General features: G+C 39.7%; 1 protein-coding gene across 1 annotated transcript in view; it reads left to right on the top strand.

The window, feature by feature from the left end:
• trip4 (thyroid hormone receptor interactor 4) overlaps nt 1–23,346 on the top strand; it is a 214,629-nt gene extending 191,283 nt beyond the window's left edge. Inside the window, exon 13 of the mRNA XM_061887660.1 lies at nt 23,110–23,346. Within this exon, the coding sequence (XP_061743644.1) occupies nt 23,110–23,174 (65 nt within the window). The 3' untranslated portion in view covers nt 23,175–23,346. The remainder of the gene's footprint in view (nt 1–23,109) is intronic.
• Nucleotides 23,347–25,051: the final 1,705 nt, after the last annotated feature.

Raw genomic sequence — 25,051 nt, 5'->3', positions numbered from 1 at the left:
CCAAAAGTTGTGAACTTTATCGTGGATGTTGTCTACTAAATCTTTTCAGCAAAAATATGGCAACCTCGCGAAATGATCAAGTATGACACATAGAATGGACCTGCTATCCCCATTTAAATAAGAAAATCTCATTTCAGTAGGCCTTTAATAAAAAAAAACTGCTGTGGTATAGTTACAGGGAATTAATTACTATATAAGAATCGGCCAAAACACGTTACGTTACTACTTACAACAAAAGTAATCTGAGTACTCTCAACACTGGTTATCGAGCCATAAAACATTTCGGCAACTTTAAGCACTTTGCACTTTTTGTTTGCCAGCATAAATGGTATATCGCCATTCCGCCTAAAAACACCCGGATATCAGTTTTGGAATTGGCCGATCTCACGCATCAATGATCGGAATCAGCGGCCTAAAACCTTTTAACATCCCTAATAAATCTAGCAAAACACAACTGACCTGCCAACCTTGAAGAAATTGTATGAATACTCGCAACTGAAACTATTGAAATATAAAACCTTAAACCAGTGAAGTTGGTACGTAAATCCCAAATAAAAACAGAATACAAGGATTTGCAAATCCTTTTCAAGTTATATTTAATTGAATAGACTGCAAAGACAAGATATTTAATGTTCGAACTGAGAAACATATTTTTTTTTTTTGCAAATAATCATTAACTTAGAATTTAATTGCAGCAACACATTGCAAAAAAGTTGGCACAGGGGCGTTTTTACCACTGTGTTACATGGCCTTTCCTTTTAACAACACTAGGTAAACGTTTGGGAACTGAGGAGACCAATTTTTGGAGTTTTTCAGGTGGAATTATTTTATTCTCATTCTTGCTTGATGCTCAGCTTAAGTTGTTCAACAGTCCGTTGTATTTTACACTTAATTATGCGACACACATTTTTAATGGGAGACAGGTCTGAACTACAAGCAGGCCAGTCCAGTACCCGCACCCTTTTACTACGAAGCCACACTGTTGTAACACGTACAGAATGTGGGTTGGCATTGGCATTGTCTTGCTGAAATAAGCATTGGCATCCATGAAAAAGATGTTGCACCACCATACAATCACAGATAATGGCATTTGAACTTTGAGCCAATAACAGTCTGAATGGTTCTTTTCCTCTTTGGTCTGAAAGACACTACGTCCACAGTTTCCAAAAACAATTTGAAATACGGACTCGTCAGACCACAGAACACTTTTCCACTTTGCATCAGTGCATCTTAGATGAGCTCAGGCCCAGCAAAGACGGCGGCGTTTCTGGGTGTTGTTGATAAATGGCGTTTGCTTTGCATAGTAGTTTTAACGTGCACTTACAGATGTAGCGACAAACTGTAGTTACTGAAAGTGGTTTTCTGAAGTGTTCCTGAGCCCATGTGGTGAAATCCTTTACACACTGTTGTCGGTTTTTGATACAGTACCGCCTGAGAGATCGAAGGTCACGGGCATTGCCGCTTACGTGCATTGATTTCCCCAGAACCTTTTGATGATATTACGGACCGTAGATGGTGAAATCCCTAAATTCCTTGCAATAGCTCGTTGAGAAGTGTTTTTCTTACACTGTTCGACAATTTTCTCATGCATTTGTTCACAAAGTGGTGACCCTCGCCCCATCCTTGTTTGTGAATGACTGAGTATTTCATGGAAGCTGCTTTTATACCCAAACATGTTCCCAATTAGCCTGTTCACCTGTGGGATGTTCCAAATAAGTGTTTGATGATCATTCCTCAACTTTCTCAGTCTTTTCTGCCACCTGTGCCAGCTTTTTTGAAACATGTTGCAGGCATCAAATTTCAAATGAGTTAATATTTTCAAAAAATACCAAAGTTAAGTATGTTGTCTTTGCAGTCTATTCAATTGAATATAAGTTGAAAATGATTTGCAAATCATTGTATTCTGTTTTTATTTACAATTTTCACATCATACCAACTTCAATGGTTTGGGGTTTTTTATGTCGCAAATTATGCTTGGAGAGCAACAGAGGATAAAAGTGTTTTTAAAGGTCAAAATGCCTACGTAACAAAGCGCGAAAGACTACAAAATTAAGTACTGTACATGCTGGTAGGTTGAAAACAGGCTTGATTGTGGTCTTCATGGCAGTGTGTTTGACATAAAACAACCATAAAAATACATTTGTCAACACAGACTAATGTATTTATTGGTTGCATGAACATATCGGAGTATATCACAAGCAAGGTCAGTAATTGTGTGAGGATGAATATGGTAAATGATTCTGAATTTGCTGAGGGACAAAGAGAGGGAAGTGTGGAGGAGAAAGGAATGGTTTGAGATAGAACAGCAGTCGCGCGAGGGTGAAACGGAAAAGGTTGGCCCATCGATTGGCTGAGATAATTTGCCATTGATTGCTGCACTGCTTGGAGATTGCTAGAGAAGAAGGCCATAAAAATAGCACAGGTTGACTCCATCTACAAGACTGCAACAAACGCTTGAATACAAAAGGTTCAATCAGGCACCTTGTAACAGATTCACTTAAAGGACTGCTTGCCTTTGACTTCCATGGCACATTACGGAAGATTTAAAGGCCTACTGAAATTAGATTTTCTTATTCAAACGAGGATAGCAGGTCCATTCTATGTGTCATTTCGTGATATTGCCATATTTTTGCTGAAAGGATTTAGTAGAGAACATCGATGATAAAGTTCGCTACTTTTGGTCGCTAAGAGAAAAGCCCTGCCTTTACCGGAAGTCGCAGACGATGATGTCACCCGTTGAGGGCTCCTTACACCCTCACATTGTTTTTAATGGGAGCCTCCAACAAAAAGAGCTATTCGGACCGAGAAAACGACAATTTCCCCATTCATTTGAGCGAGGATGAAAGATTTGTGTTTGAGGATATTGATAGTGACGGACTAGAAAAAAAAAGAAAATCAAGTTAAAAAGAAAATCAAGTTAAAAAAAAAACGCGATTATATTGGGACGGATTCAGATGTTTTTAAACCAATTTACTAGGATAATTCTGGGAAATCCCTTATCTTTTTATTGTGTTGCTAGTGTTTTAGTGAGTTTAATAGAACCTGATAGTCGGAAGGGTGTGTCGACGGGTGTGTTGACGCCAGTGTCTGATGGAAGTCGACGGCAGCTGTATGGACGGCACAAGCTCAGCTGATCTCCGGTAAGTGGCGACTTTTTGCCACAATTTTCTCACCGAAAACTGCTTGTTGACATTTGGTCGGGATCCATGTTCGCTTGTCCGCTCTGATCCATAGGAAAGCTTCACCTCTGGGAATTTTAAACAGGGAATCACCGTGTGTTTGTGTGGCTAAAGGCTAAAGCTTCCCAACTCCATCCTTCTACTTTGACTTCTCCATTATTAATTGAACAAATTGCAAAAGATTCAGCAACACAGATGTCCAAAATACTGTGTAATTATGCGGTTAAAGCAGACGACTTTTAGCTCTGTGTGTGCGCAGCGCTAATATTTCCTAACAGTCCGTGACGTCACGCGTACACATCATCAGTCCGCGACGTTTTCCCGGGATATTTAAAATTGCAATTTAGTAAACTAAAAAGGCCGAATTGGCATGTTTTGCAATGTTAATATTTCATCATTGATATATAGACTATCAGACTGCGTGGTCGGTAGTAGTGGGTTTCAGTAGGCCTTTAAGTTCCCCACAAATCCCGTGAAAACATGTTTGCAATAATGTGTGGAATATTCATCAACACTTAAATTAGCATTGATTGACAATATCCAAGACCTTAATAATACGAAAGTGTGAGAGATATCGCGATCACGGTATCAAAATGTCAGCTGATTTTTTTCCTTTCTTAACTGATCTTTACCCCAGCTGCGTCCCGGTCTTTTCATGGCTAAAGATGCACTTATGTGAAAGATTCACTCTTAAACGACACACTCACAGGGAGACACAATTACATTTCCATATTCCTTTTTACACACATGCACGAGTGTCATGAATTCCAGGAGGGTGCATGTCTTGCCAGAACACTGGCTCGCAAGCTGCAACAAACATGTCATCTATCCAGAGTGCAAAATCGCTTCGAAGATACTAATCTCCACCACTATCGGAAGCAGAAAATAAACCGTTTCTTCCTGTACCATTATCACTGCAGGAGTAGAGGGAAAGGAATGGATAAGCATGCTACACAAACAGAGCAAGACGACACAAGAAGCTTGATTGATTGATTGAAACTTTTAATAGTAGATTGCACAGTTCAGTACATATTCCCTACAATTGACCACTAAATGGTAACACCCCAATAAGTTACTCAACTTGTTTAAGTCGGGGTCCACGTTAATCAATTCATGGTACAAATATCAGCATAATACAGTCATCACACAAGTTAATCATCATAGTATATACATTGAATTATTCACATTATTTACAATCCGGGGGGTGGGATGAGGAGCTTTGGTTGATATCAGCACTTGAATCCTCAACAATTGCATCAACAGAGAAATGGAGATTGAAACAGTGTAGGTCTTACTTAGTAGGATATGTACAGCCAGCAGAGAACATAGTGAGTTCAGATAGCATAAGAACAAGAACCATTAAAGCTTTAATGTCCAATTTTGATTTTTTTTTTCAAATCCAATCTTTTTATGAAGTTCTTCGCATTACAAAAAAAATGCGATGTCTGACGTGAATGCAATCTTACACGCATGCAGACATGACGTCAGGATGTCACACATGCTACAGTGTCTGCGGAAATAAACCTGGCTCCAATTCTAGAAGGTCTCAGTCCTGGCAATTTCAAATATTTTGTACAATCAAAGTCAACATTTTCTGAACCAAATTATTGCGCGTCGAAGATTAAGAAGAAAGAGGGCAAGCCTTTTGGCTCCCGCAGTTTGTGTGACATTTGTTTTGACCTCTGCTCCGAAGAGTGTGCGGCCGATCAGTCGGAGACAGGTGGTTCATTGACGTGAGTTCCTAAAACATTATTTTTGCCTGTTCTCTGCTCCTTTGTCAAGTATTTATTTTGTAACTGTCTATTTTGGCGAAGAGTTATGATGCTTATCGCTTTTTGATGACAGATTGTTGAGACTACACTGCAAAAAGTTAGTGTTCAAAAACAAGGGGGAAAAAATACAAAAGTTAGGCGTATTTTATGTGAAGTAAGCAAAATTATCTGCCAATAAAACAAGAAAATTTGGCTTGTCAAGACTTTGCCAAACAGGTAAAATAAGTTATGTCATGATCAGCGGCTCGCATCATGTCATATTCTGTTTCTGTTCTGTTTGTATATCACATCCTGTTTGGTTTTTGTCTTCCTTAGTTTCTGGTGGCACTTCCTGGCTGTTTCCATTGCCATAGCCACGCATTAGTGTTTGATTGATTGATTGATACTTTTATTAGTAGATTGCACAGTTCAGTACATATTCCGTACAATTGATCACTAAATGGTAACACCCGAATAAGTTTTTCAACTTGTTTAAGTCGGGGTCCACGTTAATCAATTCATGTCACCTGCATCTTGTTTTTCACGCGCACCTGCTCTGTGATTATCTCCTTTATAGCATGCCCTTTTTGTTCATTCGCGCTCGCAGTCTAGTTTGCTGTCCGATGCAACAGGTGATGTCGCTATCCCCGATTGTGGTAAAGAACTTTTTGTATTCGTTAGCTTCCACGCTATTCTTCTGTTTGTTTACCTAGCTCACATGCTAGCGCTTTCATTTCTTTCTAGCTCCCATGCTAGTTCTGTTTGTTTTGTCTTTAGTGCCTTGTGCAAGTGTTTTCTGTTCGTCGTCTGTTTTTGTAGTGTTAAATAAATCATCATTCCTTACCTTCACACTGTGTCCAATCCAACTGCATCCACGAGAGAACAAACCCGCATCACAATGCCGGTCAAGCGTCACAAATTAACCTCAATGAATCCAAAAATACCTTAAAATAAGTATATTCTCACTAATAACTAATCACTAGTGTCTTGATTAAAAAAAAAATTGACCTTTTTGCTTAATATGTTGAAAAATATTCTTAAATTAAGTAAAAGCTAGTGCCATTATCTTGACATAATGATATGTGCTCTGCATTACATTTCTTAAAAATCAGCAAATTAATACTAAAAACTAATGTATTGTTCTTAATGGAAAGGCACCAAGGCAACCACTTGTTACTCTCGGGGTCTCCTAGTCGCTCAGGCAAATCATGTGGTCTAAAAATGCATTTTCCCATCCATAACATGACATCATCGCGCCAAGTGCGTTCTTTCAGTCAATTAGTGCGCATATATACAGCACGTACCAGGGCCCAAAAAATTTTAATTGAAATTTTGAAGAATTTCCTGAATGTGCATGAACTATTTCTGTTCAAAATAGTTTGAAATGTCACATGTTAGATATTAAAATATTAACTGTCATTTCACTGTACTGTGCCAACTGTGTTACTATTTGAGTACGTGTTTTTTATTTTGTCATTGAAATTAAAACAAAGTCCATTTTGCTGTCATCTGTTTTGATATGAGACACGATTGTGTCAAAGTCATGATTTTTTTTTTCATGCTTGAAATAAGAAATTTTTACTTTAAAAAAGTAGTTTATACTTGTGAGTGTTGATGACGCAGCTTTGCAACACTTGATATTCTAGTTTCAAGCATGTTTTATTCAATATAGGTCATCAAATCTCAGCAACAAGCTGTAATATCTTACTGAGGTCATTGAGGACCAAAACCCTTAAAACAAGTAAAACACTCTAACATAAAATCTGCTTAGTGAGAATAATTATCTTATCAGACAGAAAATAAACAAATATCACCCTTTTTTGAGATATTTAATCTTACTTAGATTTTAGTTTTTGCAGTGTACATTCACAACGGATACATATCTGATTTCTATCCATGTACAAAAAAATATCTGTGCGGCGGCATGGCGTAGTGTGTAGAGCGGCCGTGCCAGAAAGCTGAGGGTTGCGGGTTCGCTTCCCACCATCCAAATCGCTGCTGTTGTGTCCTTGGGCAGGACACATCACCCTTGCCCCCCGGTGCCGCTCACACTGGTGAATGAATGATGACTGAATGATAGGTGGTGGTCGGAGGGGCCGTAGGCGCAAACTGGCAGCCACGCTTCCGTCAGTCTACCCCAAGGCAGCTGTGGCTACAGATGTAGCTTACCACCACCAGGTGTGAATGAATGATGGGTTCCCACTTTTCTGTGAGCACTTTGAGTTTCTAGTAATAGAAAAGTGCGATATAAAATCTAATCCATTATTATTAGGGTCCGCCAGGAGTCCTTTGCAATGGGCCAAAGGACCCTATTGAAACTGTATTCCGGACCATGGCACCCTAATTTGACCCCCTTAACACGCCGGTATGGCAAACATTCCCAACTTATTAAGCAACCAAACCCCAAAAATGAAAATTGCGCTCTAGCGCCCCCTAGAAAGAAAAAAAAACAGACTGCTTGTAACTTCCGTTAGGAATGTCGTAGAGACATGAAACAAAAACCTCTATGTAGGCCTGACTTAGACCTAGATTTCATAATTTTACTTTCTAGGGCAAAAATAAACAAAGAATTTGCAAAAACCCATTCAAAGCAAAATTTTCGCAAAAAATGCCTATTTTCGCCTCTTTGAGCTGTAATTTGACCTCCTTAAAATGCTTCAAAACTCACCAAATTTGGCACACACATCAGGACTGGCAAAAATTGCGATCTAATGAAAAAAACAAAGTCCAAAACTCTAAATTGCACTCCAGAGCAATTTTTGAATAAAACACAGCAAAAACTGCTCCTAGGAAGAAAACACGGACAAAATTGCTTGTAACTTCTGGTAGGAATGCCGGAAAGACATGAAACAAAAACTTCTATGTAGGTCTCATTTAGATCTACATTTTAATAATTGACATCCTTCAACAAAAAGCAACAGGAAGTTAAAAATTACCCCTTCAAAATAAAAGTTTTGTAAAAACCCGTCACCTTTTTTCAAACATTATCTCCTCTGAGCGCGTTTGTCGTGTCGGCTTCAAACTCGCACAGGAGAGAGATTGAACCCTTCTGATTAAAAGTTATTCACAGAGTTTTGATTACTGCTCCGGTTTTGATTTTACGCGCCTTCAAAGAACCCCTGGGCAAAGTTACCTAAAACATTTTATTTTTGCCTCTTTGAGCTGTAATTTGAACCCCTTAAAATGATTTTAAGTGCAAATTAAAGCTCTGCTATGCAAAGCGAAAGCCATTTATCAACAACATCCAGAAACACCGATCTGTAATTTGACCCCCTTAACATGCTTCAAAACTCACCAAATTTTACACACACATCAGGACTGGCAAAAATTGCCATCTGATAAAAAACCAAACCCCTAAAGTCAAAATTGCGCTCTAGCGGCCCCGAGGAATAAACCCTGACAAAACTGCTTGTAACTTCTGTTAGGAATGTCGTAGAGACATGAAACAAAAACCTCTATGTAGGTCTGACTTAGACCAGGGCTTGGCAGCGGCCAAAGGCGGACTCGACCAACGCTGCTTGCAGCTTTAATTATTATTATTATCTGTGTCGCATTTTTAAAATTCGGACTTGTCGATACTGGTCACATATGAGCAAAAAAATAGGTATTGGTCTTTAGTGTGAACGAGTGTTGTCCCGATACCAATATTTTGGTACCCGTATTAAAATTATTTTGATACTTTTCTAAATAAAGGGGACCACAAAAAATGGCATTATTGGCTTTTTTTTAACAAAAGATTTTAAGGTACATTAAACATATGTTTCTTATTGCAAGTTTGTCCATAAATAAAATAGTGAACATACTAGACAACTTGTCCTTTAGTAGTAAGTAAACAAACAAAGGCTCCTAATTAGTTTGCTGATGTAAACAGTAACAAATTGTGCAATTTTACATTCTATTATTTTGTCAAAATTATTAAGGACAAGTGGTAGAAAATTAATTATTAATCTACTTGTTCATTTACTGTTTTTATCTGCTTACTTTCTCGTTTAACATGTTCTATCTACACTTCTGTTAAAATGTAATAATCACGTATTATTCTGTTGTTTGGATGCTTTGCATTAGTTTTGGATGATACCACAAATTTGGGTATAAATCCAATACCAAGTCGTTACAGGATCATACATTGGTCATATTTAAAGTCCTCGTGTCCAGGGACATATTTCCTGAGTTTATAAACATATTATAAATTTTAAAAAAAACAAAAGAAGATGTTGTGATGCCAAAAAATATGAATGTAATTATAGTAGTATCGACTAGATACGCCTCTGTACTTGGTATCATTACAGTGGATGTTAGGATTAAATCCACCAATGGCGTTTGTATACATTTTAACGCCTGGTGAGCTACAGTGTGTAGTGAAGCATGTTTAGCTATTCCTCGTCCTGCAGGGATGATACTTGTAAGAAACTTACTTTATTTGTCGCCATGGAGGCGAGGATTAGTGATTTAGAAGTAGCTGGACTTAAAAGGGAACAATATCACAATTTCAGAAGGGTTAAAACCAATAAAAATCAGTTCCCAGTGGCTTATTTTATTTTTTGAAGTTTTTTTCAATATTTTACCCGTCCCGGAATATCCCTAAAAAAAGCTTTAAAGTGTTTGATTTTTGCTATTTGCTTAAGCCACTGTCCATTTCCCTGTGACATCACATAGCGATTCCAATACAAACAACATGGCGGTTACCACAGCAAAATATAGCGACATTAGCTCGGATTCAGACTCGGATTTCAGCGGCTTAAGCGATTCAACAGATTACGCATGTATTGAAACAGATGGTTGGAGTATGGAGGCAGGTAGGGAAAACGAAATTGAGCGAACAGCTATTGACGCTATTCGGCCATGCATGTCTGCGTTAGCATCGCCGGTAAAATGAGTAGACCAACCGATCAGGACTTTCGAATTGACACTGGATCAACTTAAATCCGTCGATTTGTAAGTGTTTGTTTCGCATTAAATGTGGGTGGAAGGAAACGCTGGATGTAAATATAGTTTCATATGTACATACAGGTAGCCTAAATAGCATGTTAGCATCGATTAGCTGACAGTCATGCCACGACCAAATATGTCTGATTAGCACATAAGTCAATAACATCAAAAAAACTCACCTTTGTGATTTCTTTGACTTTATCGTTGGAAATGCATCTGCTTTGAGTGTCGCAGGATATCCAGACATTCTTGTCATCTCTGTGCCATCTCTGTCGTAGCATCGCCGGTAAAAACCAAACGAGGTACTTTCGCATCTCTTGACACTGGAGCAACTTAAATGCTTCGATTGCTAAGTGTTTGTTTGGCATTAAACGTGGGTGGACTGAAAGGCTGGATGTAAATATAGCTACAAATGAGGCATAATGCTGCAATATGTACATACAGCTAGCCTAAATAGCATGTTAGCATGCCATGCTAATCGATGCACATTCTACGTAAATCAACTTGAATCCGTCCCTGATCGTGTTGTTACACCCTCCGACAACACACCGACGAGGCATGATGTCTCCAAAGTACGGAAAACAGTCGAAAAAACGGAAAATAACAGCTGATTTGACTCGATGTGTGTGATGTGGTAGGGAAAATGGCGTTGAGTACCGATGTGACGTCACGTTCTGACGTCGTCGCTTAGAGAGGGATAAACAGAAAGGCGTTTAATTCGCCAATATTCAGCCATTTAGAGTTCGGAAATCGGTTAAAAAAATATATGGTCTTTTTTCTGCAACATCAAGGTATATATTGACACTTACATAGGTCTGGTGATAATGTTCCCCTTTAAGCCGTTAGCTAGCCAGCCATTTATAAATGGTTGATTTATATAAGCTAGTAAGGTAAAGTGTTGTACCTGACAAGTTTCGGCTACCTTGCTTCTGCAGCCTTCATCAGAGGTGTCACGTGATCTTAGCGTGATGTTGCCTGTGAAAGACTGTCAACAGGGATGAAGGAGGATACCAACTATCCCACACCGAAAACACAGTCCTGCTGGGCCGCCCCCGGCCGTTTGGTAGACATCTAGACAACAGGGGGCGCCCCGCCCTACCCTTGACGCACACCAGGGGTCGCCGCCATCCCACCAATTACGGTGGGATGCTACAATCCATATAACACATCACAAGCAACGTCACGCTAACATCACGTGACACCTCTGATGAAGGCTGCAGAAGCAAGGTAGCCCAAACTTGTCAGGTACAACACTTTACCTTACTAGCCTATAGAAATCAACCATTTATAATACACGTCAGTAGGCTAAATGAACCTCTTCAACATATCCGTTGTCCATTGTGTCCTGAGCAAGACACTTCACCCTTGCTCCTGATGGGCGCTGGTTAGCGCCTTGCATGGCAGCTCCCTCCATCAGTGTGTGAATGTGTGTGTGAATGGGTAAATGTGGAATGTACAAGTACAACCCATTTACCATTTATATAGCTAGCCATGTCTTGAAGCACATAGCTCGGTTGGTAGAGTGGCCGTGCCAGCAACTTGAGGGTTCCAGGTTCGATTCCCGCTTCCACCATCCTAGTCACTGCCGTTGTGTCCTTGGGCAAGACACTTTACCCACCTGCTCCCAGTGCCACCCACACTGGATGAAATGTAACTTAGATATTGGGATTCACCATGTAAAGCGCTTTGAGTCACTAGAGAAAAGCGCTATATAAATATAATTCACTTCACTTCACTTCACTTCCGGTGGGCATTTCAGTGTTATAACTTCACCTTTATCGTTTTTAAAGGGGAACATTGTCACAATTTTAACGGGATTAAAAACAATAAAAATCAGTTCCCAGTGGCTTGTTTTATTTTTCAAAGTTTTTTTCAAAATTTTACATCTCCCGGAATATCCCTAAAAAAAGCTTTAAAGTGCTTGATTTTCGCTATTTGCGAAGACACTGTCCATTTCCCTGTGACGTCATCCATTGCTGCCAATGTAGACAAACAATGGCGAATAGCACAGCAAGATATAGCGACATTAGCTCGGATTCAGTCTCTGATTTCAGCGGCTTAAGCGATTCAACAGATGTATGTATTGAAACAGATGGTCGGAGTATGGAGGCAGATAGCGAAAACGAAATTGAAGAAGAAACTGAAGCTATTGAGCGAATAGCTATTGACGCTATTCGGCCATAGCATGGGTGTACCTAATGAAGTGGCCCATAGCATGGCTGCCTTATTAGCATCGCCGATAAAATGTGCGGACCAAACGATCAGGACTTTCGGATCTTGTGACACTGGAGCAACTTAAATCCGTCGATTGGTAAGTTTTTGTTTCACATTAAATGTGGGTATCTAGTTTCAAATGTACATACAGCTAGCGTAAATAGCATGTCAGCATCAATTAGCATAGCATGTTAGCATCGATTAGCTGGCAGTCACGCCGCGACCAAATATGTCTGATTAGCACATAAGTCAATAACATCAACAAAACTCACCTTTGTGATTTCGCTGACTTTATTGTTGCAAATACATCTGCAGGTTATCCATACATCTCTGTGCCATGTCTGTCGTAGCACCGCCGGTAAAATGTGCAGACTCTCCGGCACATTCAATGGGGGTCTGGCGGCAGATTTCTTGCCAGTGGTGCAACTTGAATCCCTCCCTGTTAGTGTTGTTACACCCTCCGACAACACACCGACGAGGCATGATATCTCCAAGGTTCCAAAAAATAGTCGAAAAAACGGAAAATAACAGAGCTGAGACCCCTTGTTTGTAATGTGAAAATGCCGGCTGTATTACCTCTGTGACGTCACGTTCTGGCGTCATTGCTACAAGACCGATAAACAGAAATGCGTTTAATTTGCCAAAATTCACCCATTTTGAGTTCGGAAATCGGTTAAAAAATACATGGTCTTTTTTCTGCAACATCAAGGTATATATTGACGCTTGCATAGGTTTGGTGATAGTGTTCCCATTTAAGCCAAAATGCGTCTGTTCTCCCTTTTTTGTCTGTTTGTAAGTACTCCGTGATTGTGCGCTGCCGAACATGCCCGTCTGCTCGTAAACCAGCAAGGACGCGACGTGACGACGACGGGCGCACGGAGTACTGGTACTTTTAAGAGGCGGTCTAGTACCGAATATGATTCATTAGTATCGCGGTACTATACTAATACCGGTTTAGCGTGTCAACGCTAGTGTGAACAAGGCCTATGACTAAACTACTATGTGCGCCTGCATGACCCATCACGCCGTGCCACTCCTCAAATCGCACCACAAGAACTTGAGCGCGGATCAGAGCACGCACAATAGCCAAACATGCACGGTACGAATGACCGACCTCGTGAGAGCACCCTTGGGTGGACGCAGACTAACTCATCCGGAGTTACACCCCGTCTCACTGCTACGATGATGTCATTCTAATTACGTAGCAGACCCAGCCGTCCCGCCTTCACGAACCACAGTGCAAACACATGTCAAATCCGAGTTCACACATCCCAACTTGTGGAAATGACTTGCACTGCACAAGTGGAAACCTTGGCTATAATAATGGATATATCACAGGGTTGTTGGTTATGTGATGCCTAATCCCTTGTGATATTTCATTCAAAAGCAACCCACGCACGTTGGAAAAAGCTACAAAGGGAAAAGAATGACAAATCACTGGCTGTTCCAGTGTGTTTTTAAAGGCAAGAAGATGTAGGAGTTAATAACTCAAAATCTACTCTGAAAAAGAACATATCTCCCAGGCCAGCTTGGCTGGACTGTGCCTTCGAGACAGATGACCGCTATATAATTGTCTTTTTCTAATACTAAACCTCCAGCGAATACTTTAAAATGTAAGACCGAGCTGACGGCACTCAAGGAGAAGTGGATGAGTATATAACCCTTGAAAGCCAGAGAAGAGCAGTGGGGGGTGGGGGGTGGAAACGCTGCTTGGATTCCCAGCTTGCTGTTAGTCACACCGTATTTACATTCCCTTCCCGTGCTCGCAAGCGAGTGGATTGTGAATTAACAAGTGGATAGAGAAGGTGCTGTTTCAGACTTGTGTTTGCACGCTGTTTGCAAGGGGCTCGGCAGAAGCGTCAAGCATGCATCTCCCCTGAAGAGGAAGCAGCCACTCTGCATCTGTTGGTCTCTCCAAACCTGCTTGCCTGAAGCTGTTTTTACAGACTGTAATGGCTGAGTGATTTCTCCAAGCAACGGCGGGGCTGTTGAAATGGTTTAGTCACGCAAATGACAGCTCTTCACCACTCACCAGAGAACCCGCGTCTGACAAGTCATGGGAAGCAAAGGTGGTATTGGCTGCTGGGTTGAAGTGGAGTAGTGATGACACTATGATGTCTAGTTGAAGTTATTATTTGGGTCTTTATACAGCAACATAATATTTCAGTATTACACAACTGTTTTTGTTTGTGCATGTGGCTTACACATACAGTGGAGGATTTCGATGCCAAACCCTATTTTTTTAGCTCTGAACGTGAAATCACAAAATAAACTGATACCAGTCGTGGCATGTGGCTGTGCCAATAATTTGAGGGTTGCAGGTTTGATTCCAGCTTCTGCCATCCTAGTCATGTCCGTTGTATCCTTGGGCAAGACACTTTACTCGCCTTGTTACCAGTGTCGCTCATGTATGAATCGATGTTTGGTAGTGGTCTTTGACTGCAAATGTAGCTTACCAACAACAACATGTGAATGTGGAGTGAATGAATGATGGCTTCTTTGTTCTCTGTGAAGCACTTTGGGAGTGTCTAGAAAAGCGCTGTATAAATCTAATCCATTATTGTTATGTTGTAAAGAAATGTAACAAAGAATGGAATAAAATTAATGCCAAAATTACACAAATGCACAATAATGTTTTTACTCATTCCCAACAATTTGCAAGGTAAAAAAATAAATAAGTAATTATTAAAAGACATGCACCTGGGGATAGGTTGATTGGCAACACTAAATTGGCTCTAATGTGTGAATGTGAGTGTGAATGTTGTCTGTCTATCTGTGTTGGCCCTGCGATGAGGTGGCGACTTGTCCAGGGTGTACCCCGCCTTCTGCCCGATTGTAGCTGAGATAGGCGCCAGCGCCCCCCGCGACCCCAAAAGGGAATAAGCGGTAGAAAATGGATGGATGGATTATTAAGTAAATAAAAAAGTTGCCCAATTAAAAAAAAACGTTTTGCAACAAAAAAACAAAAAAAATTCTGCAGGTTAAAATACAATTTGCAAGTAAAAAGAACTACTTTCTGCTTGTACAAAAAAACAAAACATAAAATTTTCTGCAAGAGAAAAGCGCTTTATAAATATAACTCACTTCACTTCACAAATAGAAAAAAAACATTTCTGAAATGGAAAAGTATACCAGAAAATGTATGCAAGTTAAAAAAAATAACAATTTGCAAGTATAAAAACTGTTTTCTTTAGTTGAAAAAATGATTTGTAAGTATGAAAACAATTTTCTTCAAGTTAAGTTGGGGAATAAAATGGCATAGAGTGAAACTTACAGGTTAACTTACAGGTTGAGCTTGCCCCCCCTCTCTTCTGTCCGCCATTTTACTCCCCACTCTACTTCTTCCTCGTTATTTTTGGCAAACAATAGCTGTGACTGCCTTTTATTGTCGTTGTAGAGTGTGAATTACCTGCAGGGTCTAATCTTACCACTAAAAGTTTTAACTTGCAGGAAATTGATTGTATACTTGCGAAACGTTTTCGTACTTGCAGATTTTTTTTTTTTTTTTTTGCGAAACGTTTTTTCTACTTACAGGAAAAAAAATGTAGAGTTGCGAATTGTTGTTTTTTTTGTTTGCGAATAATTTTTTTATACGTACATCCATTTACTACCGCTTGTCCCTTTTGGTGTCGCGGGGGGTGCTGTAGCCTATCTCAGTTACATTCGGGCGGAAGGCGGGGTTACTCCCAGGACAAGTTGCCACTTCATCTCAGGGCCAACACAGATAGACAGACAACATTCACACTCACATTCACACACTACGGCCAATTTAGTGTTGCACTACAAAAAGTCAGTGTTCAAAAGCAAGAAAAAAAAATACAAAAATGAAGGGTATTTTACTTGAACTAAGCAAAATTATCTGCCAATAGAACAAGAAAATTCAGCTTGTCAAGACTTTCCAAAACAAGTTAAAATTAGCAAACCTCAATGAACCCCAAAATACCTTAAAATAAGTATATTCTCACTAAAAGCAAGTGCACTTTTCTTGGAAGAAAAAAAGTAGCGGGGGTTGTATATTGTAGCGTCCCGGAGGAGTTAGTGCTACAAGGGGTTCTGGGTATTTGTTCTGTTGTATTTATGTTGTGTTACGGTGCGGATGTTCTCCCAAAATGTGTTTGTCATTCATGTTTTGGTCTGCGCCTTGTCCAGGGTGTACGCCGCCTTCCGCCCGATTGTAGCTGAGTAGGCACCAGCACCCCCCGTGACCCCAAAGGGAATGAGCGGTTGAAAATAGATGGATGGATTCTTGTTTGGTGTGGGTTCACAGTGTGGCGCATATTTGTAACAGTGTTAAAGTTGTTTATACAGCCACCCTCAGTGTGACCTGTATAGCTGATGACCAAGTATGCTTGCATTCACTTATGTGTGTGAAATGCCATAGATATTATGTGATTCAGCTGGCACACAATGGCAGTGCCTTTAAGGTTTATTGGCGCTCTGTACTTCTCCCTACGTTCGAGTATCATTCCTTACAGCAGCGTTTTAAAAAGTCATAGATTTTACTTTTTGAAACCGATACCGATAATTTCCGATATCATATTTTAAAGCATTTATTGGCCGATAAAGAGTTGGCATTCTAGTTTCAAGCATGTTTTACTCAATATATGTCATAAAATCTCAGCAACAAGCTGTAGTATCTTACTCACGATAATTTAGGACCTAAATCCTAAGAACAAGCAAAACAGTCTAACACAAAATCTGCTTAATGAGAAGAATTATCTTATCAGACAGAAAATAAGCAAATATCACCCTTATTTGAGGTATTTAGTCTTACTTAGATTTCAGTTTTTGCAGTGTGCCAATCAACCTATCCCCAGGTGCATGTCTTTGGAGGTGGGAGTAAGCCGGAGTACCCGGAGGGAACCCACCAGTCACGGGGAGAACATGCAAACTCCACACAGAAATATCCCGAGCCTGGGATTGAACCCAGGACTACTCAGGACTTTCATATTGTGAGGCACAGGCACCAACCCCTGTTCAACCGTGCTGACATTTTTTTAACTGAAGATAATTGTTTTGTTTTTTTTGCTTTCGACTCATTGGGTGTGACTAAAAATATTTTTATTAGTTTGTTGCGTTTTGGCAGTAATTTCTCTTATTAATTAATTAGCTAATAACAGTTTGAGTAATGGTTTTAGTAACTATTCATGTCACAGTATGATTCCATTTCATTTTTGAAGAGTGTTGACTCCAACATTCCAGAGGGTTTTTTTTTTCCACTGCCTAGTAGTATTTAGTCCTGGCAGAACACTTTGACTGGCAGCTATTCACAAGGCTTGGAATTGGTGAGCAAACAGCACTATGCAGACACCTTGTTTATTCTGCTGCTACCCACTGACTGCAGCCATAAGTTGACAATGTGGAAATAGAGCCCAAGTGACAACCACTGGTTTTTATGTGTGTCAGCAGTGGCTAAATCAGCCAGCTCATGTCAGTCAAGTTCCACAAGCAGAATGCCCACGTTACACTCTGACACACTCGACTATTTGACAAAATATTGAACCACTGAGTCAAACCGTCTATTTTCAATAGCGACTTCATAAAATCTTCCTCTTTCTGCAAAGCTGTTATTGTATTCCCAACAAATGTTCTCAAAGTGATAGTAACATTTTACGAGCATTGCAAATGCCAAAGCAATGACGGGCTATTTTTTTACTGCTTTTAAATGGCAGTGTGCTAAACAGTCTGAGCAGGTGCACTAAATGCTTGGTTCCTGACGCCAAGATGATATTGTGGTCTGTTCATTCGAGGCATAGACAGCATTATTGCCCCGTGTATCGTTGGGTCTGCTGATTTATAGATTGCCCTTTCGCTGTTAGTTCTTTTCATGCATTGCTTGCTCCCGTTTGAATGTATTGCGATGCTTCTGTTCCAAGTTGAATCCACAATTGGAGTCTGTTCGAGGGTGTGAGATCTTCCGAAAAAAGATTGGCGATCTGTTTGTGACAGGGGCGCTAGCTGCCAATGTGATGTCATCGTGTAATTTTGCATAATTGGCTATGATGGATTGCGCTCTGCGATTGGCTGGCATGTACCCCACCTGTGTCCCGAAATCAGCTGGGATAGGCTCCAGCTTACCTGCGATAATGATAATAGAATAGAATAGAATGGACTTTATTGTCATTATATTTGCATATAACGAGATTAAGTGATAAGCAGGATAGAAAACGGGTGAACGGGCTACGAAGTACGTTTGTTTTAAAAGGTTAAAAATATGTTGCACATATATTGAAAGACAAATCTGTGTTATTTGTATTAACTGGGGATGTAACGATATGAACATTTCTCATCATGGTTATCGTGACCAAAATGATCACGGTTATCGTTGTTATCAAGGTATTGTTAAATGTGCTGAAATTGTACTCATACACACTTATAACCAATTTATGTTGAAAAAATTAAATACAATAAATGAATAGCCCCACATTATGAAGAAATATGTTGTGTAACAATATTGTTCTGGCTATATTATTTTTATGTGAGTGTTTGAATATGTTTATGTAGTGTTTTTTCAATGATAAAGAAAAAATCATGTGTTGGGTGCATCACGTCTGATTTATGTGACGTCACGCACATTCACTCTTTGTCGCCATATTGCTTCGAGTGCAGATGGAGCTGTCTATGAGTGCACAGCTGGTAGGTTTGATGTGTACAATTGAAAGTCTTAGTTGCTCAGATAGCAATGGTTTTATACGGGTTTAGATTGAGTATTGTTGTTTTTTAATGAGGAAAGACATTCATGTTTCTTGTTTTCATGTTACCATTTAAGCTGGCTATCTCTATATTTCTCCCTGGTAAATGAGCAACATCACCGGTCCTCCTTAAAGTGTTGTCAGTCACGGTTTTACAATAATTTTATTTTCAAACAATAATACTAACTGTAAGAAGTTTTACAGCGGTTTATCATTATACCGTGTATTAGTACATCCCTAGTATCAACGTATCTTGTTCTATTTACATCGTTTTGCGGTATTTTTCATTTATTGCAGCTTGTATTATCACTACGGGGCAGTATAGCTCGGTTGGTAGAGTGGCCGCGCCAGCAACTAGAGGGTTGCAGATTCGATTCCGGCTTCTGCCATCCTATTCACTGCCGTTGTGTCCTTGCGCAAGACACTTTACCCACCTGCTCCCAGTGCCACCCACACTAGTTTAAACTTAGATATTGGGTTTCACTTTGTAAAGCGCTTTGAGTCACTAGAGAAAAGCGCTATATAAATTTAATTCACTCCACTACACTATAACACAGGGTGCACTTTGTACACCCCTGGTATATATATATATTAGGGCTGGGCAACGATTAAAAATTTTAATCGAAGTTAATCGCACTATGTCTCTGATTAATCGCGATTAACTGCATTGTATACGCAAAGCCCAATAATGAATTCAAAAGTAGTGTGTAGTGCACCTTTATTGGAATATTCCCCCACATGAACAAAAGCGCCAAAACATTCGTTGTGCAAACACAATTTAAATCAGTCCTTGTTAAACAGTAGCAGTTAAATAGCATATTTTATGAAAATCAACTCAAAAAATGTAAATACAAACATTTAAGCTTATTGCCACAGCCAGGGTATTTAAGTTATCCTGTTTGTTATGGAAAATAAATATAATCTACATACAAATCTATGAGCCACAATCATAACATCTGAACAGGCAATTTCTGAGGTAACAGCAGACACATTTTTTTTATCAGGGATCTTATGTTTAAAAACCCTATATTATAGGTAGTGGGCTGTTTTAGGGAATTTTTGATCAAATTATCCGTAGTAGCAATATTAATAATGTTGTGTTTATTCTACGTAGTGCACTTAAAATAATTATGACCATATCTAGGAATTGATATGATGGGAATTTTCCGATTGTTTGCTTGGTGCTTTGATATACTGAACGCATATACATGGTACTATATTGTGATGTTATGAGCCAGGGAAGAAAAGAACTACCCTACCCAGCATGCAACAGGAGTGACAAGCATGCGCGGTAGCCCGGTAAAGGTTGTTGTGTGTTGCCATGACGGCATCTTGTATGTTGTGATATGCACGCTCTGAAAGTAAACGTTAAGAACTCAGCCAACACTCCTGGTCTGCATTATTGATAAATAGACAGACAACACATATACTCCGCTGCTTCACAGGCCGCTGGATGTAGCCGGCAAAGTATTCCCATGCTAGCTAGCCGGTCTAGCAAGCACGCGTCATTCAGTCCAAAACGGCCCGATCCATCCACATTCAGAATTGTCTGTCGGTCGTAAGTGATCCCGGAGTGACCACGCTGTAAGCCAGCCATGAAATTTGCAGAATTGTCCGGTATTTTTGCCAAATGTTCCATCTTTACCAAGAGCCCCTCGACGCCGGGCAACGCCATCTTGTTAAGAAAAGGCGTTAACAAAATAAAAGCATGTAAACAACATACGCAAATGTGCGATAAAATAATTGTCGGCGTTAATAGATTGATGAGTTAACTGATAATTAACGCATTAATTTGCCCACCCCTAATATATATATATATATATATATATATATATTTTAATCGAATATATATATATATATATATATATATATATATATATATATATATATATATATTAGGGCTGCGAATCTTTGGGTTTCCCACGACTCGATTCAATATCGATTCTTGGGGTCACGATTCGATTGTGTCGATTTTTATTTTTTTATTTTTTCGATTCAACGCGATTCTCGATTCAAAAACGATATTTTTCCAATTCAAAACGATTCTGTATTCATTCAATACATAGGATTTCAGGAGGATCTACCCCAGTCTGCTGACATGCAAGCAGAGTAGTAGATTTTAAAAAAAAAAAAGCTTTTATAATTGTAAAGGACAATGTTTTATAAAACTGATTGTAATAATGTACATTTTTTTTTAACTATTAAACGAACCAAAAATATGACCTATTTTATCTTTGTGAAAACATTGGACATTGTGTTGTCAAGCTTATGAGATGCGATGCAAGTGTAAGCCACTGTGACACTATTGTTCTTTTTTTAAATTTTTATAAATGTCAAATGATAATGTCAATGAGGGATTTTTATCACAGCTATGCTGAAATTATAACTAATAATGATACTGTTGTTGATAATATTCATTTTTGTTTCACTGCTTTTGGTTTGTTCTATGTCGTGTTTGTGTCTCCTCTCAATTGCTATGTTTATTGCAGTTCTGAGTGTTGCTGGGTCAGGTTTGTTTTAGGAATTGGATTGTATTGTTACGGTATGGCTCTGTATTGTTTTGTTGGATTGATTAAAAAGAAAAAAAATATTTTTTTAAAAATGAGAATCGATTCTGAATCGTACAACGTGAGAATTGCGATTCGTATTTGAATCGATTTTTTCCCAAGCCCCTAATATATATATATATATATATATATATATATATATATATATATATATATATTACTCTACCCTCCCTGAATGTTAGAATTTACTTTGGCAGATAGGTAAACCGTCCCTTAAATTAGACCTGAAAAAACTTCCAACTTAAAGTTGTTGATTGACTGTCTCCACAATGAAGTTACTGTAAAACTAAGCACACAAATAAAAGTTTAACAATATTAAAACAAATATTTCAACAACACAACAAACAACACGCAATATTTGTGTCAACAATCTCAGTATAAGCATTTAAGTCTCACCTTAAAACTCATTTGTATACTCTAGCCTTTAAATAGACTCCCTTTTTAGACCAGTTGATCTGCCGTTTCTTTTCTTTTTCTCCTATGTCCCACTCTCCCTTGTGGAGGGGGTCCGGTCCGATCCGGTGGCCATGTACTGCTCGCCTGTGTATCGGCTGGGGACATCTCTGCGCTGCTGATCCGCCTCCGCTTGGGATGTTTTCCTGCTGGCTCCGCTGTGAACGGGACTCTCGCTGCTGTGTTGGATCCGCTTTGGACTGGACTCTTGCGATTGTGTTGGATCTATTATAGATTGAACTTTCGCACTATCATGTTAGACCCGCTCGACATCCATTGCTTTCCTCTTCTCCAAGGTTCTCATTGTCACCGACGTCCCACTGGGTGTGAATTTTTCCTTGCCCTTATGTGGGCCTACCGAGGATGTCGTAGTGGTTTGTGCCTACCGAGGATGTCGTAGTGGTTTGTGCAGCCCTTTGAGACACTAGTGATTTAGGGCTATATAAGTAAACATTGATTGATTGATTGAACAAACATTAAGTGAAAAACACTGATCTCATGACACCAGTGTGTATCCCATACAAATACTACCAAGATTTCGATACTATATTTGGATCGATATTTGGAGTGAAAAACAAGGAGAACATGCAAACGCCACATACTAACAACAATGAAGTCATTAGTTTTTTTTGTAATGCATTAAATGTGCTGAGCGATACTGCTCTGCTTTGTGTTTGCTTTAGCAGTTCATCCAACCTTACATGAACAAGCAGTAGCCAATAGTAGCAAAGAAGAAACCCTTTTTTTTTCCACAAGGGAATGACAAGGAAGCGTCTTTAGGACCCTTGGTGGGATACCATCTGCTAGTTTGGCACCACACTCTGGTCTTTATTGAAGCATGGCATTTAAAGCAAGAACAAGCCTTGACCGACTCAGACATTTAAATCCCACTTAATTGCAAATGTTAATTAGCAGTCACAACCAGAGCATATATTGTTTTGTTGTTGGCCTTCAGTCTAAAACCAACTTTATCAGTAACATTTCAAGCTTTATTGGGTTTGTGCAGTTTTCGACTGTGAGACAGGAAGTGGTGCTTTGTGTTTCTGGTATTACCAAGAATGTACACGTATATTACCAGATTAACAGACACCTTATTTTGCCGCCAACAAAGGCTGTATTCTAATCTCTTTCAGCTATGGATTAAAGAGTCTCATTGGCCTTTTAGCTCCTCTTTCTCTTCTCGCACCCGTCTACCCAAGGCCGCCTCTAATCAGCGGGCCTTGAGCTCTCAGAAAGGTCACTGTGTCCCTTTGATGGTGTTTTGATTCATCTCTTCCTCTCCTCTCCCCTCCCACACTTCCCTTTCACCCCCATTCTCTTACAGGGAAGCTGGAGAGTCACTACCACCAGGGTGCCAAGAAGGGGCTGGTCGCTTCCGCCGCAGAGTGATTACTCAAGGAACCTACCGGTGGGACAAAATTGGATAATTTTCCAGCGGTACCTCAGTTTTCATTGTAATTCGTTCCAAGAACAAAATCAGACTGACATTTTTTCCCATTAGAAAGTATGTACAGTGGGTCAAAAAAGTATTTAGTCAGCCACCAATTGTGCAAGTTCTCCCACTTAAAATGATGACAGAGGTCTGTAATTTTCATCATTGGTACACTTCAACTGTGAGAGACAGAATGTGAAAAAAAAATCCAGGAATTCACATTGTAGGAATTTTAAATTATTTATTTTTAAATTATGGTGGAAAATAAGTATTTTGTCAACCATTCAAAGCTCTCACTGATGGAAGGAGGTTTTGCCTCAAAATCTCACGATACATGACCCTATTCAATCTTTCCTTAACACGGATCAATCGTCCTGTCCCCTTAGCAGAAAAACAGCCCCAAAGCATGATGTTTCCACCCCCATGCTTCACAGTAGGTGTGGTGTTCTTGGGATGCAACTCAGTATTCTTCTTCCTCCAAACACGACGAGTTGAGTTTATACCAAAATGGATACATGGATGATACAGCAGAGGATTGGGAGAATGTCATGTGGTCAGATGAAACCAAAATATAACTTTTTGGTATAAACTCAACTCGTCGTGTTTGGAGGAAGAAGAATACTGAGCTGCATCCCAAGAACACCATACCTACTGTGAAGCATGGTGGTGGAAACATCATGCTTTGAGGTTGTATTTCTGCTAAGGGGACAGGACGATTGATCCGTGTTAGGGAAAGAATGAATGGGGCCATGTATCGTGAGATTTTGAGCCAAAACCTCCTTCCATCAGTGAGAGCTTTGAATGGTTGACCAAATACTTATTTTCCACCATAATTTACAAATAAATTATTTAAAATTCCTACAATGTGAATTCCTGGATTTTTTTTCACATTCTGTCTCTCACAGTTGAAGTGTACCTATGATGAAAATTACAGACCTCTGTCATCATTTTAAGTGGGAGAACTTGCACAATCGGTGGCTGACTAAATACTTTTTTGCCCCACTGTAAATCCAATTAATCAGTTCTGTTCGAGACTTCCAAATTTCTTCAGCCGCATGGCGGGTTTTTTTGCAGCCGTACTCAATAACAAAGGTACCGACATTAAGAATTCATTGTTTTGGGCACTTGATTCTGCGTAGCGATGCACGGGCAAACGGACTAGTTTGTTACGTGCAATGTTTCGCCGGATTGTTACGTGCAACGTTTCGCCGTACGATATCCGTAGGGTGTGCCAAAAACTGAGGTACCGCTGTACAGCAGAATAGCTAATCTTATATTTCCACCCTATCATAACATAAAGAGTCAACAAGGGGAACAAGTAGTGGTAGCTCAAGACCGTAAAAGAAATGACCCCTCCTCTCATGCAGCCTGTCATCACCCCCCAAACACCCCAGCCACATCTCAACCAACAATGGCAGCGGAGTAAAAACCCAGCCTACCCATTTATTTCAATGAGACAATTACTTGAGCACAGTAGGGGTGATTATACGGCATGAAAGGCTGGGTCACTCGGCACTTTCCCACAGTGCAGCAGTCTTACAGCGGGGCTTCAATCACATCCCCGTTCTCGCTGCAATAGATCTTTTTGTTTTCTGCTGGTAAAATCCCCGCCGCCACTTTCATTCCAAGAAGAATAAACGGCACTATTAAACAGCTTGGTCTCCATGAATGGTATTTTATCTCATCGTCGTACCTGTAGCAACATGCCACGGATGGTTTTTGAAGCGGTTACATGTTCAGTCTGATCACAGCAGGTTTGTCATGCTTTCAACTGCTGGAGGCGCATGTGTCGCAACATGTTTTTATTAGGTCTTATGATATATTTGTCATGTCA

Source organism: Nerophis ophidion, linkage group LG25 (genome assembly GCF_033978795.1).
Source record: "Nerophis ophidion isolate RoL-2023_Sa linkage group LG25, RoL_Noph_v1.0, whole genome shotgun sequence".
NCBI lineage: Eukaryota > Metazoa > Chordata > Actinopteri > Syngnathiformes > Syngnathidae > Nerophis > Nerophis ophidion.
The sequence above is the reverse complement of the archived record's forward strand: the minus strand, read 5'-3'. Positions and strand labels throughout refer to the sequence as shown.